General features: G+C 36.5%; 1 protein-coding gene across 7 annotated transcripts in view; it reads right to left on the bottom strand.

The window, feature by feature from the left end:
• Positions 1-27,504, bottom strand: part of EFCAB5 (EF-hand calcium binding domain 5) — a 142,579-nt gene that overhangs the window by 88,165 nt on the left and 26,910 nt on the right. For 4 of the 7 annotated variants that reach the window (XM_070562799.1, XM_070562802.1, XM_070562798.1 and 1 more), the window contains 4 exons: positions 20,336-20,912; positions 8,156-8,312; positions 6,153-6,201; positions 2,827-2,897 (listed from right to left, as the gene is read on the bottom strand). In XM_070562799.1, coding sequence (XP_070418900.1) covers positions 2,827-2,897; positions 6,153-6,201; positions 8,156-8,312; positions 20,336-20,912 — 854 coding nt within the window. The remainder of the gene's footprint in view (positions 1-2,826; positions 2,898-6,152; positions 6,202-8,155; positions 8,313-20,335; positions 20,913-27,504) is intronic. The other 3 variants (XM_070562804.1, XM_070562805.1, XM_070562803.1) reach the window with 1 other exon arrangement.

The raw sequence follows: 27,504 nt of genomic DNA, 5'->3' as shown, positions 1-27,504 counted from the left end.
TTGGGTTGCAAATGGCTGCCTTCTCACCGTATCTCCTCATGGCCTTTCCCCAGTGCATGCATGTAGAGAGAAAGAAAGAGGGCTCTCCCTCTCTTTCTCTTCTTCTTCTTTTTTTTCTTTAAAGGTTTTATTTTTCATTTTTCTTCCCAAAGCCCCCTGGTACACAGTTATGTATTTTTAGTTGCAGGACCTTCTAGTTGTGGCATGTGGGATGCCGCCTCAGCATGGCTTGATGAGTGGTGCCATGTCTGCACCCAGGATCCGAACCAGCGAAACCATGGGCAGCTGAGGCTGAGCGGGACAACTTAACCACTCAGCCACCAGGCCAGCCCCCTCTCTTTCTCTCCTTATAAGGTCATGAATCCTATTAGATTAGGACTCCACCCTTAAGATGTCACTTAACCTTAAGTACCTCCTAAAAGCCCTGTCTCCTAATAAAATCACGTTACGGGTTACAGATTCAACATATGAATTTTAGAGGGCATAATTCAGTCCATATCAAGCTGTAAGCAAAGATTTATATGCAGATATTAATCCTATCATATTATAGTGAATAATAAGAAAATAAATGTCCCACAGTAGAGAAATGATTAAATAAATTATAACACAAACATATAATCGAGTATTATATAGCCATTAAAATGAATTATGGATTAAAATTTTTTCTTCTTTATACTTTCTTCTTTTTAATTTTTCAAAATGAATCTATATTACTTTCTTATTGAGATGTAATTCACATATCACAAAATTCATATATTACTTTTTTTTTCCCTGAGAAAGATTGGCCCTGAGCTAACATCTGTCACCAATCTTCCTCTTTTGACTTGAGGAAGATCTTCCCTGAGCTAACATTTATGCCAATCTTCCTCTATTTTGCATGTGGGTCACCAGCACAGCATGGCTGAGGCTGACAAGTGGTGTAGGTCTGTGCTCAGGATCTGAACCTGCAAACTTGGACCGCCAAAGCGGAGTGCGCTGGAACTTTAACCACTAGACCACAGGGCTGGCCTCCATATATTACTTTTATATTTTAAAAAATCAGAAAATTTTCTAAATTGCCCACTTTTAGGGAAACTAGTGTAAGACAGAAAGGCAAGTTAGCACCTAGAATCAGTGTCTTGCAAAGAAATGTAACTTATGTTTATTACTAATGTGATAAAGCCTTGATTTTTTCTGAACCATTTGAATACTATAGTTTATTCTTCTGCATATTTTTCTTTGAGTAACTTGTTTCATTTATACGCACGGGATTTTAATTTATGGAGATGACTGAGTGATGACATGGAGAGGCTAATGCCATTGAAAGAAGATTTTTATTACTTATAGTGTCCAAGTGAAGGGAGCATGCCATGCCATGCAAAGCCACAGGGGAAGCACCAGATTTTGGTCACGAGGCAGAAGCAGGAGTAAGGGAAAGCCTCGGCCAGAGGCTTTATTGGGGTTTTCTCAGGAAAGGCAATGCAGGGCAGGGTAAACAGCTTAGAACTGGCTACCTTGAATAATTCCAGTGGGCTTTGGGGCATTGGTGCCGTCCCTAGTTGTCTAGACCTGGTGTACGGTTGTTTAAGGGCAGGGGAAATATTGGCCTGGTGAGTGAGATTTAGATAAGGAGATGGTTAGAGTATGGGGTCTGGATCAAAAGGGAGATATAAACAACTTTGGCCATTAGTTTGGCCCTGTGATTAATGGATGCCAAATAGACAAATACGGAATCTAAGAAAACACAGAACATAACTGAGGCAGGATTGCCAGATTCTTATCCATATGGCAATCCTATCAAGGATTCCAGAAATTCTTCATACAAAACCTTAAAATTGTATATAGTGCATAGCCCTCAATGGAGCAAGGGTGTAGCAGAGAAAAAGGAGAAAGTTTCCTTGACTCTAGAACTCAGAAAAAAACACGGGGGATTAGAGGAAAGACATGAAAAAATATAAAAGCAGGCTGTAGAAGACTTGGGACTCTGGTACCATTAAATTGCTTCTTTTGCTTATTCCATTACGATAGAATCACCTTCTCAGACGCAGTACTATGTATACTTTGAAAACTAGCTGTCTGAATACAAATTTCCACAGCTCCACTAATTGTGAGACCTTGTGTAAGTTACTTAACCTTTCTGTACCTCAGAGACTTCATCTATAAAAGTAGAAATAAGGATTGCTGAGAGGATTACCTATATGGCTAGCTTAGGACAGTGCCTGGCCTGGAGAAAATCCTTTGTAACTTTTAGATCTCACTATTATTTGTATAACCAGATTTCATTGAATATAAGAACTTGGTTTTTCTTGCTCTTACCCAAAGGTGTCAGTGAAAGTTTTTCACACCTTCACATCACAAGTATCACTGATTGAAAGAAATTGTAAGATGCCTTTGATTATAAAATGTAACCTAATTTCAGAGGGGTTAAAATATTTTAAAGTGTGCATCTTAGAATTGATAAAATAAGTTACTATGCTTTCATTTTTAAGTGAATTTTGGTTTTTTGAGGAAGATTAGCTCTGAGCTCACATCTGCTGCCAATTCTCCTCTTTTTGCTGAGGAAGATTGACCCTGAGTTAATGTCCATACCCATCTTCCTCTACTTTATATGTGGGACACCTGCCACAGCATGGCTTGATAAGTGGTTCATGGGTTTGCTCCTGGGATCTGAACTGGCGAACTCCGGGCAGCCAAAGCAGAGCACAGGAACTTAACCTCTATGCCACCAGGCCGGCCCCTGCTTTCATTTAATTTAATTCTAAGTTAATGTATGTGTGACATCCACCGAAAGACCACTGAAACCGGCAAGATAATTTGGTTCAAACAATGAATAACATAACTTCTTACTTCTATAAATTCCACCTCGTTCAATCTTGGTTCCATAGAGTCAGCAACAGCCAATTGTTTGCAACATGATTCTAATTATGGAATAAAGGTTATTTGCTAGTTAGTTTGGTTGTAATACATTCATATTTTATATTCGTATTATAGTGCTTTAAAATAACACAAAATTATTTCTTCATGTCCATCAATATTTACAATAAAGTAAATGATATCTAGTTGGATAACATTCCAATTAATAGAAAATTGTTATTTTTTCTGGCTTTTATTTAACCAAGCAACCCAAACACTGAAAAGAACACACCTACATTTTTAATGACCAGGTCAAGATAAAGCAGAAATGAATATGCACATCGACAGTATAAAAACGACAAAAACATATGCTAGCATCTATGTTAGCAGGTCCTAAAACACAAAACTTCTACAAAGTTTCATTTTAACTACTTTATTTTGTCTTCAATGTTTCTTAAATTAAATAAATAATATATGAATATGTTTTTTAGTATAAGATTCAAATAATACAAAAATATAAGCAGCAAAATATGAAAATCTACCTTTTCCTCTACCCCGCATCAGCACTGTCTCTCCCCTCTGCCTCAGAAGTACCCACTGTCAACTGATTGTTGTCACCCTTCCAGTAAGCTTTCTATGTATTTTCATACATATATACACACATATATCTTTTATTTTTCTATTCATAAATATGATCATATTGATCCGCAACTTGCTTTCTTCACTTAACCCCTTGTCCTATGGGTATTTTCAAATAGGCTCTGGAGCTCAAGGGGAAGGTTTGGGATGGGCATACACATGAGAACCATCAGCTAAAGTCATGGTTTAGAATATCCTGGGAGTGTGGATAATGTGTAAAATGATAATAGACCCAAAAAGGAAACTCTGGAAAACATTTAAGGTGCAAATAAAAAAAGAATCAAGAAACAAAAATGCTAAGAGGTGATCAAAGATAGAAGAAAAAATCAAGAATGATATCACAAAAGCCAGGGGAAAAAAAGAGTTTCATGAATAACAGAGTGGTCAATAATGGTAGAATGTGACAGTTAGCTCAAATAAAGATTTTTTAACCTTCATTTGATATGACAATTATGTGATCTTTATTGACCTTACCAAGACACAAACACACAAATTGCGTGAAAGCTCATGATGAAAGAACTGTACACTGGCTTCTCCTCCTACTTCTAATAACTCTTCCTGCCTATCATGGGCTGGTACATAAAAAAATTCTTTAGTCACTCTTGATTTTTGTAATTACTTATTATGAGATATCAGTTATTGTCATAAGAGTACTGTATAAACTTAATATAAGCTTATGCATTAGAGGCTGTTATCCCCGTCCCAGACTTTCCTGCAAGCTCTGGAAGATGATGCAAGCCAGACTGATTTCTACCAGTAACAGTTGTTACTAAGTATACATGTCTGTTCCCTGGCTGGACTGAGTGACTTCAGGTCAGGAAACCTGTCTTAGTCCTCTTTGTATTCTCTACCCCATCACAGTATCTGGAACTTAGTGAAGGCTCAACAAATATGGAATGAATGAATGAATGAGTGAATGGCACAGAAAATAAATATTAAATAGTACAGGAGGTGGGAGGAGAGATAATCACTGTCAACTAGAGTAGTCTGGAATTTCTCTAATTTTATCACAATCTTAAATAGAGTTCTCTTAACTCATTCCTTCTGTATCTTAATCAAAAACTAAATGAATAAAGGAAGTTATTTCAAATATTTTCTGAAAGAGGAGTTGAGGTTGTGTTGCTTGTGAAGAATTATAGTTTTTGAATAGGCTGTGAATAGGTAGAAGGAGAACAGTTTGTCAGCAAAGGCCCAAATCATGTTTGGGGACCAGTGATCAGGAAGATGGAAAGCATATTTTATTTTTAAGAGTGAGAACAGATTTCAGACAATCTCTTGTTATCAATGTAATAAAGTGTCAAAAAATCAATTGAAAAGATCAATTGGATATAAATTATCCAAATCTCAGGACTCAAACTCCAGTTCTTTTTTTTTTGAGGAAGATTAGCCCTGAGCTAACATCTGCTGCCAACCCTCCTCTATTTGCTGAGGAAGACTGGCCCTGAGCTAACATCCGTGCTCATCTTCCTCTACTTTATATGTAGGACGCCTACCACAGCATGGCTTGCTAAGCGATGCCATGTCCACACCTGGGATCCGAACCAGCGAACCCCGGGCCGCCAAAGCAGAATGTGTGCATTTAACCACTGTGCCACTGGGCCAGCCCCTCCAGTTCTTTATTCAACAAGTCAGAATTTTTTTCTTAATCTCATATAAGAAAACAAAAGTATCAGAATCTGTGGTTCTCCATAGATGTCTCCCTCGCCCCCTAGTGAGCATGGTGAACATTTGTGGGTGAGTTTTGTTGCCACAATGACGAATGGGGTATGGGGTAGGACGGGAATGGGGTAGGGGCAGATCTCCTCCAATTCCTGCACAGTAAAGACTTTCCTCCTCCTGCCAGACATTCAACTAGGTCAAAAATCTGCTTAGAATCATTTTGAGTCTAGAACCTAACTCTATTTTACATGTAAATACAGAAGACAGTTTTGCTATTGAATTTTCCAAGAAGGTAACTACTACGAAAATTTGAGAGAGGGTTGTGCTTTGCTTCATTCTGGAACTTTACCAAGAGCTGTTCACTATTTCAGCAAATTATATAATGGGAGGTAATATCATAAATTGTATCTGAATTCCAATACAACACACTTGTGTCAGCCTGCATTTGTAGCTCTCTTATTCATGGGGATTCTACGTATATACACAAATCCATTCATTATGCACTTATTTCAAAATGTCAGATACAAAGAAAATGGTTGACTGGATATAATTTTACTTTTTTTATTTTCCAACATTCATTAAAGTAGGTAAAAATGTCTGACTACTCCATTATATCTTCTAGTGAAGTTATAACCAAGCATTTACATATTGAAATACAGTGCATATAATTTTCTTATATCTTTCCTTGTATTTCTCCTTTATATCACAGTTATAACATTATATCCATCTTTTTAAATTCTGTGTATGTAATTAATATTTTCTAGGAATTTGATAGGATAATAAAGGGATATTACAGAATATTTGTAATAAAATGGGGCACAAAACTAAAAGGATTGAAAATGACTGATTGCCTCTCTGTTTTTCTACATTCTCCATCTGGAAAGAGCAAAAGAGCTTAAGTACATCTGTAAGAGTTGTGAATAACATCTATCTCAATATTGACTCTTCATCTTAATTCAGAATACTTCCCCCCCCCCCAAAAAAGAGAAAAATAGAAACACTACAGTAATAGGCAGGCTTACCAAGCTGGAAATCTGGATTTTGAAAAAATTCATGAAGAACATTCTGAATCTGCAAATCAAAGAAAAGAGACCATATATTACTTCCCAATTACCAGGTATTTAGTATTTTAGACGAAAAGCCATCTATAGTCTTTCAATTCAGTCCTGGGCAATCCTTCTAACCCAGGGAAAGAAATAGTAATAACTAGCATTTAGTTTATAGAATATTCCAAGAGATATAAAATGCTTTCGCATATATGTCCTCAATGATTCCCAGCCTTCTGTGTGAGAACTAGGATGCTGGGAGTGATCCTTTATTGCCCGCCTGCAGGGACATTTCCAGTAACCCTCAGACACTGGGCATGATAGAGCTAAGGCACCTTTGGTGACCAGCTTGGCAATCCAAAGAATCCTCTATAATTCCTTGTTATTCAATTACTGAAAAATGAAATTTCAGAGTTCTTGGTCGATTTTTAAAAAAATAGACTTTATTTTTTAGAGCAGCTTTAGGTTCACAGCAAAATTGAACAGAAAGTATAGATAATTCCCATAGATTCCCTGCCCCCCACCACACAAACAGCTTCCCCCACTATCAACATCCCCCACCACGGTGGTACATTTGTTACAAGTGATGAACCTACACTGTAGCATCATAACCCAAAGTCCATAGTTTACATCAGGAATCACCCTTGGTCTTGTACATTCTTTGGCTTTTGACAAATGTGTAATGACATGTATCCATTACTATGGTGTCAAACAGAATTGTTCACCACCCTAAAAGTCCTCTGTGCTCTGCTTATTCATGCCGCCTTCCTCCCTCACTCCCAGAAACCATTTTTTACTGTCTCCATAGTTTTACCTTTTCTGGAATGTCACAGAATTGGAATCGTACACTATGTCGCCTTTTCAGATTGGCTTCTTTCACTTAATATTTAAATTTCTTCCACATTTTTCATGGCTTGACAGTTCTTTTTTGTAGTGCTGAATAATATGCCATTGTCTGAATGTACCACAGTTTATTTGTCCATTCACCTACCAAAGGATATCTCGGCTGTTTCCAAGTTTGGCAATTATGAATAAAACTGCTGTAAACATCCACGTGCAGGTTTTTGTGTGGCCATAAGTTTTCAACTCCTTTGGGTAAATACCAAGGAACATGATGACTAGATCATATGGTAAAAGTATGTTTAGTTTTATCAGAAACTGCCAACTGTCTTCCAAAGTGGCTGTACCATTTTGTCTTCCTACCAACAGTGAGTGAGAGTTCCTGTTGCTGCGCATCTTTGCCACCATTTGGTGTTCTCAGTGTTCCGGATTCTGGCCATTCTGGTAGGTATGTAGTGGTACCTCATTGCAGTTTTAATTTGCATTTCCCTGATGACATATGTGGAGCATCTTTTCATACGATATTTGCCATCTGCATATCTTTGGCGAAGTGTCTGTTCAGTTTTTTTGCACATTTTTCAATTGGTTGTTTTCTTATTGTTGTTTTAAGAGTTCTTTGTATGTTTTGAATAAAAGTCCTTTATCAGATATGCCTTTTGCAAATATTTTCTCCCAGTCTGTGGCTTGTCTTCCTTGGTCTCTTTTTTAATAATTCACTTTGAACCAAAAATATGCTTAGCATTGTAGCTAACCAATAAGTGTTCTCACATCTACATACACTTTAGAGAAAATATTTAACTCTTAGAGCACAGTTGTATTCTGAAGCTATGAGACGTGGTCTCTTAGTCCACAGAAGTAATTAATCACACACTAATAAACAAACAAACAAATGAAATCTATGTCTGCCTGTAATGAAGAGTTTGGGAACCTCAGCCGGAGTCAATATTTTGGAAATCTAGCTAGAATTTTTTTTAAATGTTCAAGAGAAAATTGAAGAAATCACCTCCCATGGACCAGACAGATCAAGAACTAACTTACTGAAAATTTAGAGGAAGGCTTCTGGTACTCCACTCAGTATTCTAGCAATCACCCTCTTATCACCCACCCCACTAACCTTCACACATATGCTCCTCTCTTACCACTGCCATCGGAATCATTCCTTTGGGGTCGAGGATCCATTCGCTGAACTGTTCCTGCAGAGCCTTTTTCCGTGTGCTCGCCACCTTGACTTTGACTTCGTTTACGCGTTCTCTTCGTTCTCGTTTCTGTTTAACATTCTCCTTCATCTTGGATACTCTGGAGGATGTAGAAATAGAAGACATGCTGAGTTAAGGCCGTCGGATTTGATTCAGATTGTTCAAATGGCAGAATACAAGAGTTCAGAGCCTTTTGAAAACTTTGAACCTGTCTTTCCTCAATGAAATCTTTGATTCAAGCCTGCAGTGATTTCTTCTTCCCCCAGCACTTACTGAACTTGACATTAATCATGGGCTGCCTTCTACTATTACTTGGTTTTTTATAGAGGTAGACTTTATTTTACCCAACTAAATACCATACTTAAGAAGTACTAAGAATAGCCCTAGAAGCTGCTACATATACCCTAAAAGCAAGGTTGAATGCGCTAAGGCCTTCCGTGGTGGGCCTCTCTTCCCTGGACACAGAAATCATCTGGAAGGACTCTGATTCCAGGTCTAGGGTAGGAGACTGGAAGCTGCATTTATAACAAGCATCTCAGGTAATTCTGATGCCTTTTGGACCAAACTTTTGATTTCTGTCTAGGAATATGTATTGCCAATTTCCTTTATCTGGCCAGAGTCAAATACTTTGACAGCCCCTGAGCATAACAGTTACCCTTGTACTCAGAGCTACATCGCCCAAGTTGAGAATGGGGGAAAAACTGTGATTTTAATTGTTTCTGTGTTCATCATCCCTATTAGGACTTCAAAACCCCCAAACTGGTTTTAATTGATACACCAAAGTGGCTCAGAATAATACAAATAGCATCTGGTTTCGAGTACAATTTTCCAACAATGTTTGAGGCAGGTCTTCATCTTTCAAAGAAGAAAGACTAAGGTAATCTGACAGATGTTGAAATGTAAAAGAATTTTCAGTAAGAACTGGTAAATTAGATATCTCTAATAATCCAAAAGAAATAACTAAAATCTAAGTCATTACTTTATGCCCATATGAGGCTTTCAAAATTCTCCAGGAAAATAAGCCTTCAAAAATAAACTTTGAAGTTTGAAACTAAAAACAGCAAAATGGTTTACTAGTGCAGAAGGGCCTGTTTGTGAACTTCTGGAAGATTAATTAATATTTTAAAGGAAGTGCTAACTTCCTCTGATGCAACTGCTAAGTAGCCAAACCTCTACCACTTTTCTCAGAGCCCCCAGTCCCTTCCTCTGCTGACTCTCCTGCTCTTCCCCCACTCTTTCTCTGCTGCTTTATCTCTGTCTCTCTCTCTCTCTCTCTCTCTCTCCTTCTCTCCCTTCTTCCCTGTCTCTCTCTTTCTGTACAGCATTCTCCTTAATTTGGGTCTTCATTCCTGCATGACTCTCTATTCTGTGTCTGTCTTTCTTCTGGCTTTTTTGCATTATTCATTCATTCATTCATTCACTTATTCATTAAGTTAGTCACTTATTCACTCATTACACAAACATTTATTGGGCACCTACTATGGATTCTGTCATTATAAAGCTTAGGGTCCAATGAAGAGCAGATAAGTAAACAAGATGTACTGTGTAATAAGTACTGGGTGTCTCCAGATACCCATGTGTATTAATCACTGAAACTCAAAAATGGATTAACAAAATTGAGTTTCTATCATATTTCCATCTGCTTGAAATATTTTCTTCCCTCTCTTTGCTTGACTAGATCCTCTACCTCCTTTAGGTCTCAGCTCAAATATCATTTCCTCCCACTTATTAATGCCCACATTTACAAACAAGACCTAGTTTTGTGCTTCAAGGCCACTATACATGAGACTCCAATATAATTCAAGTGGATTTTAAATTGATTATGTAACTCATTGAGAGAATGAATAAAATTTCTCTTCTGTGGTCTGCAGTATCTCAGGAGGACATCTACATCAATCAACAGAATTCTATAGCATCCAAAACTCTTAGCTTTGGCAGTGTAGGGCAGACATACCTGCAAGCAAATTCTAAATATAAATCCACATTTAAGTAGACTTGAAAGGAGGGAAAACTACAGCGTGGTAAAATGTAAAAATGGTCACCAATTCTTCCCATTCCTCTATGCATGTCTGTTTGTATGCAATGTAACTGTGTCGCTCCTCCCATGAAGAGTTGGAGTATACCTCTGCATCCCTTGGGCCTGGCTGTGGCCATGTGACTTGCTTTTGCCAATGGGCCATTAGTAAACATGATGCAAGCCCAAAGTTGAAAAGTGTTATCAATTATATCACAATGAAATGGGAAAAAAGAAAAGAGAAGTGCTTGAACATTGGAGCTTGCCCTCTTTTACTGAACTTAGGAGGCCTTCCACCACCACCTTGGAAATAAGCCTAGGCTAGACTGCTGAATGATGATCCAGTTACCTCCATTGCTTTTGCAAATAGTCAGCCAACCACTAGACAAGTAATTAAGGCCATCAATTACCATCTTACTGCAATGGACAAGTGAGTCCAACTGATAACATGTGGAGCACAGGTGAACCAAGAGCCCAGCCCAAAGTTAGCAACCCACAAAATCATGAGCAAATAGATGATTATTGCTTTAAGCCACTAAATTTTGAGGTATTTTGTTATGCAGCAAAAGGTAACTAATAAAGCAGTTTTCTCATACAAGTGTTTTGAGATCTTTTAAAGAAAAGCATACTATAAATCTAACTGATTAAAGAGTAAAAGTAAAATACTTCCCTATCCTAGTTGTGACAGTCCAAATTCTGTCCATCCATTCAAGCTGTACAAAGAAAAGCTTCCACTTATAGCAGCATTTGCCTATATTATATCAAAACTGAATACTGTACTTCACCAAAACCAGTTCTATCCAGTATAAGTGGATAATTGACCATAAACTTTGAGTGACCAGTACACCAGAACATTACTGGACCTAACTGAAGATGTTTTCTTGACTGTTGAACAATGGGACTTGTTTTAATCAGTCATGTAGAAGCCTATGGTCCTGTTATATACACGTGATAGTTTTCAGTTGTTATAAGTATAACCACATAAAGCTCCCTTCCTAACACTTAAAATCCCCTGAATTTTCCCCCTCTGCAAACTATTCAGTGAATTCTTCACTGGTGTATATTCTCTTGCCTGGTAAGTTAATAAACTCAGTTTTTCTTTGTTTGTTTGTTTGTTTTCAAGCTCTGGTGGTCTTAGTTTCACAAATATGTGGAAACTTTCATCATGAGAGCAAAAGCAAGATCAGAATAGGTTAGTTAATTCATTTAACAATAATAGCTGAAAATTTTCCAAACCTTGAGAAGGAACTGGATATACAAATCCATAAAGCTAATAGAACACCCAATTATTTTAATGCAAAAAGACCTCCAAGACACATGATAATAAAACTGTCAAAAGTCAATGACAAAGAAAGAATATTAAAGGCAGTCAGGGACAAAAAACCCCAATAACCTACAAGGGAACCCCCATTAGGCTATCAGCAGATCTCTCAGCAGGAATTCTGTAGGCCAGGGGAGAATGGAATGATATATTCAAAATACCAAAAGATAAGAACTGTCAGCCAAGAATACTCTATCCATAAAAGTTATTCTTCAGATATGAAGGAGAAATAAAGCAAAAGCTGAGGGAGTTCATCACCACTAGACCTGCCTTACAAGAAAGGTGGAAAGGAGCTCTCCTACCAGAAATGAAAAGGCAAAGGTATATAAAACTTTGATCAAGGTGATAAATAGATAGAGACAATGAGAAAATTGCAACCCTATATCAGAATAGCTTGGTAAACTCTTAATTATAACATAAAGGTTAAAAGGAAAGGAAGCATTAAAAATAACTATACTTCAATTCGGTAATGAATTCACAACATAAAAAGGGATAATTTGGGACAACAAAAACAGAAGGGGAAGAGGAAAAGGACAGACTTGTATAGGTAAACGAAGATAAGATGCTATCAGCAGTAAAACAACTAGATAAGAATCTATGAGACCTTTTATACAAACCTCCTAGTAACTACAAAACAAAAATTCAGAGCAGAGACAAGAAACATAAAAAAAGAGGAAACTTAGGAAAACATCATAGAAAAGCACCAAACTGAAATGGCAGACAGAAGTACAAGGGAAAAGAAACAATGGAAATATAGAGCAGTCAGACAACAAGAGATAAAATGGCAGTATTAAGCTCTAATATATCAATAATCAGCCTAAATTTAAATGGATTGAATTCACCAATCAAAAGACACAGAGTGGCTGGATGGATTGAAAAACAAGACCCAACAATATGCTGCCTCCAGGAGACCCATCTCAGCTCTAAAGATGCACATAGTTCCAAAGTGAAAGAATGGAAGATAATACTCCAAGCAAAGGGCAACAAAAAGAAAGCAGGTGTAGCCATACTTTTATCAGACAAAATACACTTCAAGTCAAAAAAGATAACAAGAGACAAAGATGGACATTATATAATGACAATGGAGATAATCCATCAAGAAGACATAACATTTATTAATATTTATGCAACTAACATAGGAGCACAAAAATATATAAAGCAATTATTAACGCACCCAAAGGGAGAAATTAACAGTAACACAATAATAGTAGGGGACTTTAATACCCTACTTACATCAATGGATAGATCATCCAGACAGCAAGTGAACAAGGAAATATCAGTCTTAAATGAAACATTAGACCAAATAGACTTAATAGGTCTATATAGAACATTCCCTCCAAAGGCAGCAGAATACACATTCTTCTCAAGTGCATCTGGAATATTGTCAAAGATAAACCATATGTGGGGAGATAAAACAAGTCTCAATAAATTTAAGAAGACCAAAATCATATCAAGCATCTTTTTCAACCACAACAGCATCAAACTAGAAATCAACTACAAGAAGAAAGCTGGAAAAGTCACAAATATGTGGAAACTAAACAACATGCTACTGAACAACTATTTGATCAATGAAGAAATCAAAGGAGAAATAAAAAATCTGAATATAAATGAAAATAAGAATACAACATACCAAAATATATGTAATGCTGCAAAAGCAATACAAAGTGGGAAGTATATAGTAAGATAGGCCTACCTTAAGAAACAAGAAAAATCTCAAATAAACAATCTAACATTACACCAAAGGAAACTAAAAAAAAGAACAAACAAAGCCCAAAGTCACTATGAGGAAGGAGATAATAAAAATCAGAGTGGAAATAAATGAAAAAGATAAACCAAATTGACAAACTTTTAGCTAGATTCACTAAGAAAAAGAAAGAGAAGTCTCAAATAAATAAAATCAGAAATGAAGGAGGAGAAATTACAATAGATTCCATAGAAATACAAAGGATTATAAGAGAATACTAGGAAAAGCTATATGCCAACAAATTGAATAAACTAGAGGAAATGGATAAATTCTTAGAAACATACAAACTGCCAAAACTGAATCAAGGAGAAATAGAGAATCTGAATAGCCAATCACTAGTAAGGAGATTGAAACAATAATCAAAAACAGGAGTCCATGACCAGACAGCTTCTTTGGTGAATTCTACCAAACATTCAAAGAAGATTTAATACCTATCCTTATAAAAAATTCTTCCAAAAAATTGAAGAGGAAGGGATGCTTCCTAATTCATCTTATAAGGCCAACGTTTCCCTGATAACAGAACCAGACAAGGACAACACAAAAAAGGAAATTATAGACCAATATCACTGATGAACATTAGATGCAAAAATTGTCAACAAAATATTAGCAAATCAAATATAACAGTACATTAAAAGGATCATACACCATTATCAACTGGGATTTATTCCAGGGATCCAAGCATGGTTAAACTTCCACAATAAAATGGGTATAGCAGGAAAGTAGCTTAACATAATAAAGCCCACATATGACAAACCCACAGCTCACATCACACTCAACAGTGAAAAACTGAAAGTTATCCCTCTAAGAACAGGAACAAGAGAAAGATGCCCACTCTTGCCACTCTTACTCAGCATAGTACTGGAAGTCCCAGTCAGAGCAATTGGGCAAGAAAAAGACAAAAAAGGCAGCCAAATTGGAAAGGAAGAAATAAAATTGTTACTATTTTCAGATGACATAATTTTATATAGGAAATCCTAAAGAATCCACCAAAAAACTATTAGAAATAATAAATGAATACAGTAAAGTTACAGGGTACAAAATTAACATACAAAAATCAGTTGCATTTCTATATACTAACAACAAACTAGCAGAAAGAGAAATCAAGAAAACAATCCCATTTATGATCACAACAAAAAGAATAAAATATGTAGAAAGAAATTTAATCAAGGAGGTGAAAACCTGTACACTGAAAACTATAAGACATTGTTGAAAGAAATGGAAGAAGACACAAAGAAACAAAAAGCTATTCTGTGTTCATGGATTGGAAGGATTAACATAGGTAAAATGTGCATATTAGCTAACACAACCTACAAATTCAATGCAATCTCTATCAAAATCCCAACAACTCTTTCCACAGAAATAGAACAAAGAATCCCAAAATTTTATATGCAACAACAAAAGATCCTGAATAGCCAAAGCAATTCTGAGAAAAAAGAACAAAGCTGGAGGTACCACACTCCTTGATTCAAAGTATACTACAAAGCTATAGTAATCAAACAGCAATGGTACTGGCAAAAAAACAGACACACAGATCAATGGAACAGAATTGAGAGCACAGAAATAAACCTACACATATATGGAGAGCTAATTTTCAACAAAGGAGCCAAGAACATACAATGGAGAAAGGAAAGATTCTTCAATAAATGGTGCTGGGGAAACTGGACAGTCACACTTCAAAAGACTCAAACTAGAACACTTTCTTACACTGTACACAAAAATTAACTCAAAATGAATTAAAGACTTGAATATAAGATCTGAATCCATAAAACGCCTAGAAGAAAACAGGTAGTATGCTCTTTGACATCAGTCTTAGTGATATCTTTTTGAATATGTCTCCTTAGGCAACGGAAACAAAAGCAAAAATAAATAAATGGGACTACATCAAACTAAAAATCTCCTGCACAGCAAAGAAAACAATCAACAAAACAAAAAGACAACCTACCAATTGGGAGAAGATATTTGCAAAACCTCTATCTGATAAAGGGTTAATATTCAAAATACAAAATTCATACTCATCAACAACAACAAAACAAACAACTTGAATAAAAAATGGGGAGAGGATCTGAATAGACATTTTTCTGAAAAATATATACAAACAGCCAAAAGGCGCGTGAAAAGATGTTCAACATCACTAATTATTAGGGAAATACAAATCAAAATCACAATGAGATACCACCTCACACCTGTCAGAATTGCTATTTTTAAAAAGACAAGAAATAACTAGCATTGGAGAGAATATAGAGAAAAGGGAACCCTCGTGGACTGCTGGTGGGAATGTAAATTGGTGCAGCCACTATGGAAAACAGTATGGAGATTTCTCAAAAAATTAAAGATAGAACTATCATATGATCCAGCTATTCCACTTCCGGGTACTTATCCAAATAATACAAAAACACTAATTTGAAAAGATATACGCACCCTTGTGTTCATTGCAACATTATTTACAAAAGCCAAGACATGGAAACAACATAAGTGCCCAACAAGAGATGAATAGATAAAGAAGACTTGGTATATATATACAACGGAATACTACTCAGTCAAAAAAAGATGAAATATTGCCATTTGGACCTTGATGGCATTGTGCTAAGTGAAATAAGTCAGATAGAAAAAGACAAACACCATATGATTTCACTCATAAGTGGAAGATAAAAAACAAACACATAGATACAGAGAAGATATTGGTGGTTACTAAATGGGAAGGAGGGTCAGGAGGGTGAAAGGGGTAAAGGAGATGATGTACAATGATGGATGGAAACTAGACTTTTGGTGGTGAACACAATGTAGTGTATACACAAGTTGAATTATAATGATACACTCCTGAAATCTATATAATGTTATAAATTAATATTACCTCAATTAAAAAAAAGAAAAAGTATTTATCAAGCATTACACAACACAGCGTTAGACGCTGGGGATTCAATGGCGAATATGACAGACATAGGAGCAGAGTGATATAGGCAGAGGGAATGACATATGTAAAGACCCTGAGGTGGAAAGAAACAGAGTATGTCTGAAGAACTGAAAGAAATCCCGTGTGCCTGGAGCAGAGTGTGAAAAGGAAAGAAGCAAGAGCCAGGGCTAGAAAGAAATCAGGGACCAGGTCACACAAGGAAGGTCTTATAGGCCTAGTTAAGGATCTTGGTCTTTATCCTAAGAGTAAAGGGATGCCACTGAAAAGTTTCACAATGGGGAACAAAAAGCCACTTCAGTTACAGGTAAAGAATAGTTTGGAAGAACGCAAGAGTGGATGTAAACATACCAATTAGGAGACTGTTGTGATAACGCAGGTGAAGGATGATAGTAGCTTAGTCTAGGGTGGCAGCAGTGGAGAGGGTCAGAAATGAACAGATTTGAGAGAATGAAGTAAAATCAGCAGGACTTAATGATTGACAGCGAGTGAACAATGAGGAAGCAGAAGGTGTCATCAAGATTGATCTCTCAGATTTTAGCTTGAGAATCTGGATGAATAATCAAATAAGACAATGGCTTGGTGAAATTTAGGAGCTTGTGAAACATCCAAGTGCAGATATTGAATAGAGAACTGCATATACTGGTCCAGAGCTCAAAAAGGTGTCTGGGCTAGCGATATAAATATAACAGTCATGAATATATAGATGGTAACTGAAGTCATGTGCTGGAATAAGAGCACTCAGGGACAGATTATGGAGTGATAGGAGAACCATGCCTTAAGGAACCTTAATATTTGAAGATCAGGTAGCAGAGAATGAGCCAGCAAAGGACACTGAGGAGGACTAAACAGAAGTAGAAGGAAAACTCGTGAAGAACAATATCAGGCAAGGGAAGGGAAAGAGTATTTCAAGGAGGAAATGGTCAACGTCATTGAATACTGCTAAGAGGTCAAATAAGATGAGGACTGCAAACTTTCCAGTGGGCTTAGAAGCATGGAGAATGTTGTGATCTTGGTAAGTGCCATTTATTGAAGAGAGCCTGGAAAAAAGTCCAGATGGAACAGGTTGAGAAATGTGTGGTAAGTGAGGAGAGTACATACGGACAACTGTTTTATAAATTTAGCTATGTTTCAGTTATATTTCCTCAACTAGACTGTTTAAGTTCCTCAAGACAAGAAGTAAATTTTGTATTTTTTTCCCTATAAGGTATGGCTCAACATTGATCATTCAGTGGCTGTGCAATAAGTACTGACTGAGTGAATGAAAACTCCTCAATAAATTTATTAATTTGTTCATCTAACAAACACTTATTGAGCTCCAATGCATATCAAGCAATGTGCTCAGTGTTGGAAATATAGGCATTTTTAGAAAATAGTCCCTGTCTTCCAGGAGATTATGGGGAGGTAAATCAACAATCCCATTCCAATGTGCTAAGAGCTGACGTGAGCCTATAGGTGCTTCAGGAATATAAAAAGAGTGCCTAATCCAGACCAGATGTGACAAAAGGTATCCCAGAGGAAGTGATACTTGAGCTGATTCTTGAAGGACAAGTAGAAATTAGCCAGCTAGAGAGGACGGGGGTGAGGATGTTCTAGATGGAGAAAGCTGGCTAGCTTTTTTTTTTTTTTTTTTGTCTTAGACAACATCTGGCTAGTGATTTTGATTAGTTGATAGGTAGGAGGTGATAAAATTAATGTGCATAAAGAATGCAGCCTATCTGCCACAGGTGGACTAAGTCAAGGCTTGGTGGTCTAAGTTCATTGTCATTAATTCTAGGTACCTCAGATGTAGTGCCTCCAAGCTTTGAAGCTGGCCTTGTCAGTGAAGATTTCCTATTTCCAAATGAAGTGGTTGAATTCCAATTGAGCCACTTTCCTGGAGGAGTAAGAGCAAGGCAGAAGCCACCAGAATAAGGATTTTCCCCACTGGAAGGCTGGGAAGCACCTGTTTCAATGGTGTAGGACTGAGCTAGGACAGGGGATATTCAGTGATGTGATATCCAGTACCTATTGACAAGATGATTAACGTTAATGATATCACCTGTGGGAGAAGCACCTATGGGGTTTCCTAGCATAATGTAAGCACAAGGCAGTAGCACGTAAGTTCTTCAGTCTCTTCTCTTCTATAAATAGAAAGAAATTCTACCTTCTGTTGAGGATATCAGTTACTGGATAGTTTAAAATGAATCAATAGAATTATCTGGCAAATCCTAGGAATTTCTCAACATCTTCGATAGTTTTAGGTGTTAATACTCCAGGAGCACCACACTGTTTCAGGTATTATGCCAGATATCCAGCTCTAGCTGGAGTAAACTTACTCAGGAACTCTACCTCAGTCTTTTCAACATTAGGAATGTTTTGTGCCTCTGAAGCAGGACCAGAGATTCATTCAACATCGAGTTGTGTGTATATGTGTACAGAATATTAGGACAACATCCAGGGAGACCGTGATTTCTCCGTGTACAAGTACTTGAATTTCTAAGTACTTTAACAATGGGATATATACATATGCAATGGAGTGTGGTTTATAGATGGATATGAAACTAGTCAGTGTTTATACATTATTATTATGCTTCAGGTTGAACAAAAGTAGAACCTATTTGGATAAAATCCTACCACACACCATGGTGTATAATAGTCATTCAGATACTATTAAAATACATTTCCCTTATCTATCCACTCACTTTTGGCATAATCTGTTTTACTGGATTGATAAAATATGATATTTAATAGAGATTGACAAGATGATTAATATTAATAATATTACCTGTGGAAGAAGCATCTATGAGATTTCCTAGCATAATATAAGCACAAGGGTTTGGCTCAGTTATGAGGTGGCAGCTGGTGTGGGGTATGAGCAGACAGACATCAGTCTAGGAAGTCATTGTCTCCTGGCAACTGGGGAAGACCCATATCAAGGATGACACATTCCCTCAGTCTTGCCAAGTCCTAGTGCTGGCATCTTGTAAGGACGAGTTAGACATTTTAAGGTTTTTTTGAAAGACAAAAAGTAAGTACTTTGAAGTAAATCTTCAAACCATTTGCAGATACTATATTCTAATAGAAAACATGCAGAATGAATTTTGTCACATAGTCTGCATTACTTCCTTGAACACTGTACATGAGTTAATTTGTAGGGATTATAAGTAAAATAAAGGCCTGTGTCTCTTTCTCTTTTAGTTTCTACTTGATTTGTGTATACTTAATGCTTGAAAATGTACTCTGACTTAGTTTTCTTCTTTATGTAGCTGTGGTACAGAAAGTAATTCTATGGAATATTTTTTTGTGATTCTTTCTTTTCACGGATTAAATGTTTCATTATTAGTGCAAAAGGCTAACAAAGAGGAATCACAGGAAAAATGCCCAAAAGATATCTCAAGGTACAGCACAGGCCCCACAGTGATTATGAAACAACAAACTGAGTCCCATAAGATTAGTACCATATAGCCTAGGTGTGTAGTAGGCTATACCATCCAAGTTTGTATAAGTATGCTCTATGATGTTCACACGAGGAAATCACCTAATGACACATTTCTCAGAACATAAGCCTGTCGTTAAGCAACGCATGACAGTAAATAAATTCAGCCACATAGAGACAAAATATCTTCTGCATGACAAAAAATAAACGGGAGGGGGGCTGGCCCGGTGGCATAGTGGTTAAGTTCATGCACTCCACTTCTGTAGCCTGGGGTTCATGCGTTCAGATCCCAGGCATGGACCTACACACCGCTCATCAAATCACGCTGTGGTGGTGTCCTACATACAAAATACAGGAAGATTGGCCACAGATGTTAGCTCAGGGAGACTCTTCCTCAGCAAAAAAATAAATAAATCAACCCCTACTCTGATATAGCTTACTTTCCAGTGCTGGGAGACAGATAATAAACAAACAAATATACACTTGGGATCTTAGTGAGATAACTAAATCCATGAATACAAGGAACTTATTTAATATACTTCATTAATCTTTATAGTGCCTCGTAAATAATGAAGCATAGAGTAATAGCTCAATAAATACTTTTTGAATAACTATTAGATTACTTATTCTAGGTCCTGTTTGCATGAGTATGTTATTGTTCTACTTGCTTTTCAATGGAAGGAGCTAGATGATCAACTGAAAATATAACAAATTGTACCTGTTGCAGATGGTGCCAGGAACATGTAACTTCAGGTCTTCTGTGATATCTCTCATCACCCTCTGATAACCAGACATTCCCAAGTCTTTGATATAATAAGGATTGTTTCTCATTAAGTATTCCCCCAAATGATTAATTGGATCAAACTTGGTTGGAATATCAGCTTCTGCCAAAAGCTTCTTCTTTTCTACTTGCATTAACATGTTTTCAACTCCAGGAACTAAGGTGGGTAAAAGTTTGTCAAGCAAATATGCACGAGTGCTCAGGGTCATGTTTTCAGTGTTAAACCACTCCTCAGCCAGATTATCCCTGGGGAGTTTTTTTTCAGCCTTTTTTTCTAGTTCCTTCTTCAGATTATCCTTATCTATTATTTTCTGCTGCATTGCCTGGGCTCTTGCCTCCACTCTCTCAAAAAGATTTTTCTTCCATGGTTCTTTGAGCTTTGAGTTCAGTGCAGTTTGATCTAAATTGAAAATCACGTTTGCAGGTTTTCTAACCACAATATTCTTTGAGATTCCAACGTTAGAGTCCTTTATTAAACCAGTTGAAAGTTTTGGCTGCCCCTCCATATTTAATTCTGAGGGGAAAAAAAGTAAAATGTAAGAAATATTAGAAGTAGTGGTAATCAATGTTACTTTAGAATACTATTAGAAAAAAAGTTCTTTACATCCATTTACATGGTGTATTCAAATACAGCTGAAAGTGACAGAAAATCAGACAACAGTGACTTTAACCATAAGGACATTTATTGTGGACTTAAACAGAAGTCATTCAGCAACTCAGTATTTTTCATTACGTACCTAGCCTTTTTCTATTGTTCTTTATTCATTTTTTGTGCTTGTACTTCAGGATCACAAGACAGCTATTGCAGCTCCAGGTATCACTTCTTTATAGGAAAAAGGATTGAGAACAAAGGGATTTTCTCAGACACCCTCCTCCAAGACTTTACATTTCATTGGCCCTAGTTAGGTTACATGCCCATGCCGAGACCAGTAGCTGGTAAAGGGAAAAGAGATTACTGTGAAGAGTTTTGACCAATTATAATTTATTCCCTCATATCAGGGTTTAGACCAAGTTCCCTGATATCAAGTGATTTCCATCTGCTACAAAATTGAGGTTCAGTTGGCGGGCACAAAGGTGGGGCTGAGTAGGCAGTAAAGAGAGTGTACCACACATGTATATTTAAATGTCATTCTTCCCACTCTAATATTTCCAGCCTCTTTCATGTTTTCATTTTTAAAATTCAGTATGGAGATATTAGACCAAGCTAGTGGACTGAGAACAGGTACCTGGATCCCTTCCCTACACAAAACTCTAGAAATGACAGAAAAGGTTGTGTGTGTGCTATGTGTGTGTATTTTAGTATAAATATAAGAGTGCTGGCAATCATGAAAGGGGCTTTCAGGAGTGAGAAATTTTGAGGGTCTCTGAAAAATGTAAGGTAGGCGAGATTAGATCGATTAAAGAAACTATAGGACTAAAGAGTTACAGGAGAAGATCACTGCGAAATCTGGGAATAGCTTGAGCGCCTCAAGTTTAAAGGATGTAGCAGGGGAATAACTGACCTTTTTGTTTACCTTCATCCCCATTTGAGCTGATCATCAGGCACCAGAGGCATTCACGTCTGTACTAGGACAAGAGAGTTCGGGCTAGAGAGGCAGGATCATGCCTCCACACACAGAGAAAATAAATTGCTGACAGACTTCACTGTCTGCACATCTTACCCCTCCTCCACAATCACTGGCAGCAGGCTACAGAAAACAGACACTCTGCCCACAGAAATGCTAACAGGGATTCCCAAATGCAAATGTAAGCATACACATAAAAATCACTGAATATTTAAAGAAAACTATCTCTATGACTAGATTCAACAAGTGCAATAGTTAATATTACCCAAGGAAATATCATTAATAGAATAAATATAAGGAGTCTGTAAAAGAATTGTAATTAATATCCTCCAAGCAGAGAAATTAGAGGAAATAAAAAGAATGTTATGAATGTTTAAAAAAAAAATTAAGAGAGCTTGGACACCTACTGCTTAGATCTTGGTTTCTAATATCATTCTCCAGTTTAAAAAAATGTCCAGGACTTGTTGGAGAAATGGCTGATTCTAGGACTGGGGCAGAAAAAATACAAGATGAGCCTGGAGCATCTTGTAGTGCTAGAAAATAAGGAAGTACTAAAAAAAAAAAATCCTCTATAATGATTGGGATGTGTCAAAGGGACACAGCAGCCAACTGAAAGAGCTCCTAATGGCCAAAGATGGAACAATTTGAGCCATGAAATGAAGTAGTATTGGATTATAACCCAAGTATAAAATAAACATCCATAAGTCCATACTGATATAAATAAATACTTGAATAAATAAGTAAACAGGGGAAAATAAACAAGTCTTATGTACAGAAGTATTCAAATTAACTTATGTAGATCTTCTGCCCTCAAGGAAGTAGAGCAGAACTCTGCTCCTGAAGTGTGGGCTGTACATAGTGACTTCTCAAAAGTATGGAAATGGAGGAAAAAGAATAACTTTACAGCGGACAAACTCGACAAAAACTATCTCAGCCAGATCATCAAGATTAACATCAACAGTGAAAAGTCATGTTGACAGCATATATAACATACTTGATAGTTGTGAGGAGACTAGCACTTTACCTCTGTAGCCTTCCTCCCAAAAACCAATAACCCAAGTATAATTAAAAACCAAAATCATACAGTCATAAAAAACATCAGAAAAATCTCAGTTAGGGACATTCTACAAAAATATCTGATAGTATTTCTTAACACTGTCAAGGTCATAAAAAACAAAGAAATCTTGAGAAACTGTCAGAGCAAAGAAAAATCTGAACAGACGTGACAACTAAATATAATATAGTGTCCTAGATGGGATCCTGGAACAGTAAGAGGACACTAGGTAAAAAGTAAGGAAATCTGAATCAAGTATGGACTTTAGTTAATAAATGATGTATCAATATTGGCTCATTAATTGTGACAAATATGCCATACCAATATAAGATAATAATAGGTAAAACTGGATGTGGGGTAGACAGGAACTCTCTGTATTGTTTTCACAATTTTTTGTAAATCTAAAAGTATGCTAAAAATAAAAGTTTATTTTAAAAAAGATACTGAACAAACCAATAAAGTGAGAGAGAGAGAGAGAAATCACTTGGAAATGAAAAAGGATTATTGTTGCCAATAAAACCATCAACACATTGGCTTGAACATCAGAAAATACTAAACAACCAACCAGAAAGCTGGAAGATCAAGCCAAGCTGGATAAAAAAAGGCAAAAGAAAGAAAAGAATGGAGGATAGATCCAGAATTTTTAATATTCACTTTATTAAAGTGTCAAATAAAGTGAACCAAGAGTGTAGAGGTAAGGAAAAATTTGAAGAAATAATGCAAGAAAACCTCTCAGTACTGAAGAAAGATACAAATCTTCAGCTTTAAAAGGCTTACCAAATGGACTTTCTGTTTAGGATGATAAAAAATTTCTGGAACTAGACAATGGGGATGGTTGTACAAAATTGTGAATTTACTTAATGCCATTGAACTGTACACTTTTAACACAGTTTAAATGGTAAATTTTATGTATATTTTACCACAATCTTTTTAAAAAATCACAAAATAATCAATATCAATAATTTTTAAAAGTTTCTTCTTATAATAGCAACAAAACTTAAAAATATCTTGAGGGGCCAGCCCTGTGGCCTAATGGTTAAGTTCAGTGCACTCTGCTTTGGTGGCCCAGGTTTGGTTCACAGGTGGAGATCTACACCACTTATTGGTGGCCATGCCATGGCAGTGATCCACATACAAAATAGAGGAAGACTGGCACAGATGTTAGCTCAGGGCAAATCTTCCTCAAGCAAAAAGAGGAAGATTGGCAACATATGTTAGCTTGGGGCAAATCTTCTTCAGGAAAAAAAATCTTGAGATAAACCAAACAAAAATGTGTCAGACCAATATGAAGAAAACTATAAAACTTTACTGAAGTGGTACTGGCATAAGACTAGACATATAGAAATGGAATAAAATTGAGAGTCTAGAAATAAATCCATATATCTATAACCAAATGATTTTTGACAAAGGTGCCAAGATCATTCAGTGGGGAAACATGGTCACTTCAGCAAATGGTGCTGTAACAACTGGATATCCATATGCAAAAAAAATGAAGCTGGACTCCAACCTCGTACCATATACAAAAATTAACTAACTAGCCCTAACAGACATATACAGAACACTCCACCCCAAAACAGCAGAATACACATTCTTCTTAAGTGTACATGGGACATTCTCCAGGATAGACCATATGTTAGACCACCAAACAAATCTCAATAGATTTAAAAACATAGATATCATACAAAGTATCTTCTCTGACCAAATCAGGATGAAGTTAGAAATCAATAACAAAAGGAAAATTGGAAAATTCACAAATCTGCGGGAATTGAAAGACATACTCTTAAACAACCAATGGGTCAAAAAAGAAATCACAAGGGAAATTAGAAAATACTTAGAGACAAATAAAAGTGAAAACACAACATACCAAACTTATGGGATACAGTGAAAGCAGTGCTCAGAGGTAGATTTACAGCTGTACGTGACTACATTAAAAAAGAAGAAAGATCATGGATAGGAAGCCTCAACAATGTTAAGATGTAAATACTACCCAAAGGGATCTACAGATTCAATGCAATTTCTATCAAAATTCTGATAGCCTTTTTCACAGAAATGGAAACAATTCCAGACTAGATAGACTACGAAGGACAACTTGGCCATCCACTTCCAAAAAAATTTGCTATGAAAAGCTTATGAATAGCAGTGGAGCTTTGTCTGATATAGCACCCAAAGGTGAAAGGATGGCACAAAAAGACCAGGTAGAGTTCCAGTCTGCTGTACACAGGGTTGCCAGGAGTCAGAATAGACTCAATGGCACTAACAACAACAAATATTTTATCCTATTTTTAAAAAAAGATAAAAGAGCATCACCAGGATTCCAGAATCCCCTCATGCTACCTCTCCAGTCACAATCTCCCTCCAAAAGTAACACTAATCTGCCTTCCTTCTTCCATTCTTCCATTCTCCCTTCCTTCCTTCCTTCCTATTTTTCTTCCCATCTGTCTCGCTCCCTCTCTTCCTCTCCCTCTCTCTCTTATTTTCTTCCTCCTTCCTTTCTTCATTTCTTTGGTAACACTCCCTTGACTTTAAACACTACAGATTAATTTTGCCTGTTTTGGGGCTTCATGTTAATGGAATCATACAGTGTGTGCTCTATGGTATCCGTTTTTGCTCAATAATTTAACTACTTTTATCCATGTTGGCTGGTAGTAGTTGTTATTCATTGCTGCATAGTATTATATTTTATAAATATACTATAACTTTTAAATTCACTCTGTCAATGGAGATTTGAATAGTTTCCAGATTTGGCTACTACATAAAAAAAGGCGCCATGATCTTTCCTCTACATGTCTTTTGATAGACATATAGATTCATTTCTCTTGGTATGCACCTAGGAGTACAAATGCTGATCATAGGGTATATGTAAGTTCAGCTTTATAAATAGTGCCAAACCGTTTTCTGAAGTTGCACCAATTTAGATTCCCACCAGCAATGTTTGAAAATTCCTGTATTCCATATCCTTGTCAGGATTTGGTATTGTCTGTGTTTTTATTTTAGTTATTCTACTGGACACATAGGGGGTTTTTTTGAGAAAGATTGCCCCTGAGCTAACATCTGTTGTCAATCTTCCTCTTTTTGCTTGAGGAAGATTTGCCCTGAGCTAATCATCTGTGCCAACCCTCCTCTACTCTGTCTGTGGGTTGCCGTCACAGCATGGCTGACAAGTGGTGCAGATCTGTGCCCGGGATCTGAACCTGTAAACCCAAGCCGCGGAAGCAGAGCACGCTGAACTTAACCACTATGCCATGGGGCCAGTCCCCCTGAAAACACAGTTTTACCTCATGATTTTAATTTGCATTTCCTTTGTGATTTATGAACTGAAATTTATTTTCCTCTATTTATAGGCTATGTGAATATCTTCTTTGATGACGTATCTGTTCAAGTCCATTATCTATTTTTCTACTGGGTTTTCTGTCTTAACAATTTGTAAGAGTTCTCTATATAGTCAGATTAAAAAATCTTCTATTGTAAATATCTTTTCTCATATCTTGCTTGTCTTTTCACTCTCTTACTGGTGTTTTCTGATGAACAGAAGCTCTTAATTTTAATGTTTCCGTCTCTGAATTTTTTTTTCTTTTATGGTCAGTACTTTTTGTGTTTTAAGATATCTTTGCCTACTCCAAAATCATGAGAATATTTTCTTATGTTTTCTTCTAAAATGATTTATTGTTTTATCATTCACATTTAGATCTACAATTCACATAGAATTTATTTTTGTGTGTGGAGTGAGGTAGGACTCAAAATACATATTTTCCATTTGACACCATTATTAAAAACACCTCCTGCTTTCAATACAGGACTTTGAACTGAAGTCTCTATTCTGATCTTTTGGCTTATTTGTCTATCCTTATGCCAATATCATACTATCCTAATTTCTGTAACTTTGCTATAAGTCTTGATATTTGGTAGTATAAATCCTCCAGCTTTGTTATTCTCCAAGATTTCCTTGGCTTTTCTGGGTCCTTTGCATTTCCACATAAATTTCAGAATCAATTAGTCAATTTATACACACAGACACACATACAGAACCCTACAGAAGTTTTGATTAGAATTACATTGAATCTAGAGGCCAACTGAGGGAGAACTACTGTCTTGACAATATTAAGTCTTCTAATTCACGAATATGGTACGTGCTTTCATTTATTTAGGTTGTCTTTAATTTCTTTTGGCAAAGCTTTATAATTTCAGTGTAGAGGTTTTGCTCATTTTTGGTTAGATTTATTTCCAGATATTTAATGTTTTTGATACTATTAGAATTATATTTTTAAAATTTCATTTTCTGTTTGTTGCTAATATAGAGAAATACAATATTTTTTGTGTATTTTTTCTGCGTGTGTGAGAAAGATTAGCCCTGAGCTAATATCTGTTGCCAATTTCCCTCTTTTGCTGGAGGAAGGTTGTCACTGAGCTAACATCTGTGCCAATGTTCCTTTATTTTATGTGGGATGCCACCACAGCATGGCTTGACAAGCAGTTCTAGGTCTGTGCCC

This window comes from Equus przewalskii, chromosome 10 (genome assembly GCF_037783145.1).
Source record: "Equus przewalskii isolate Varuska chromosome 10, EquPr2, whole genome shotgun sequence".
NCBI classification, from domain to species: domain Eukaryota; kingdom Metazoa; phylum Chordata; class Mammalia; order Perissodactyla; family Equidae; genus Equus; species Equus przewalskii.
The sequence above is the reverse complement of the archived record's forward strand: the minus strand, read 5'-3'. Positions and strand labels throughout refer to the sequence as shown.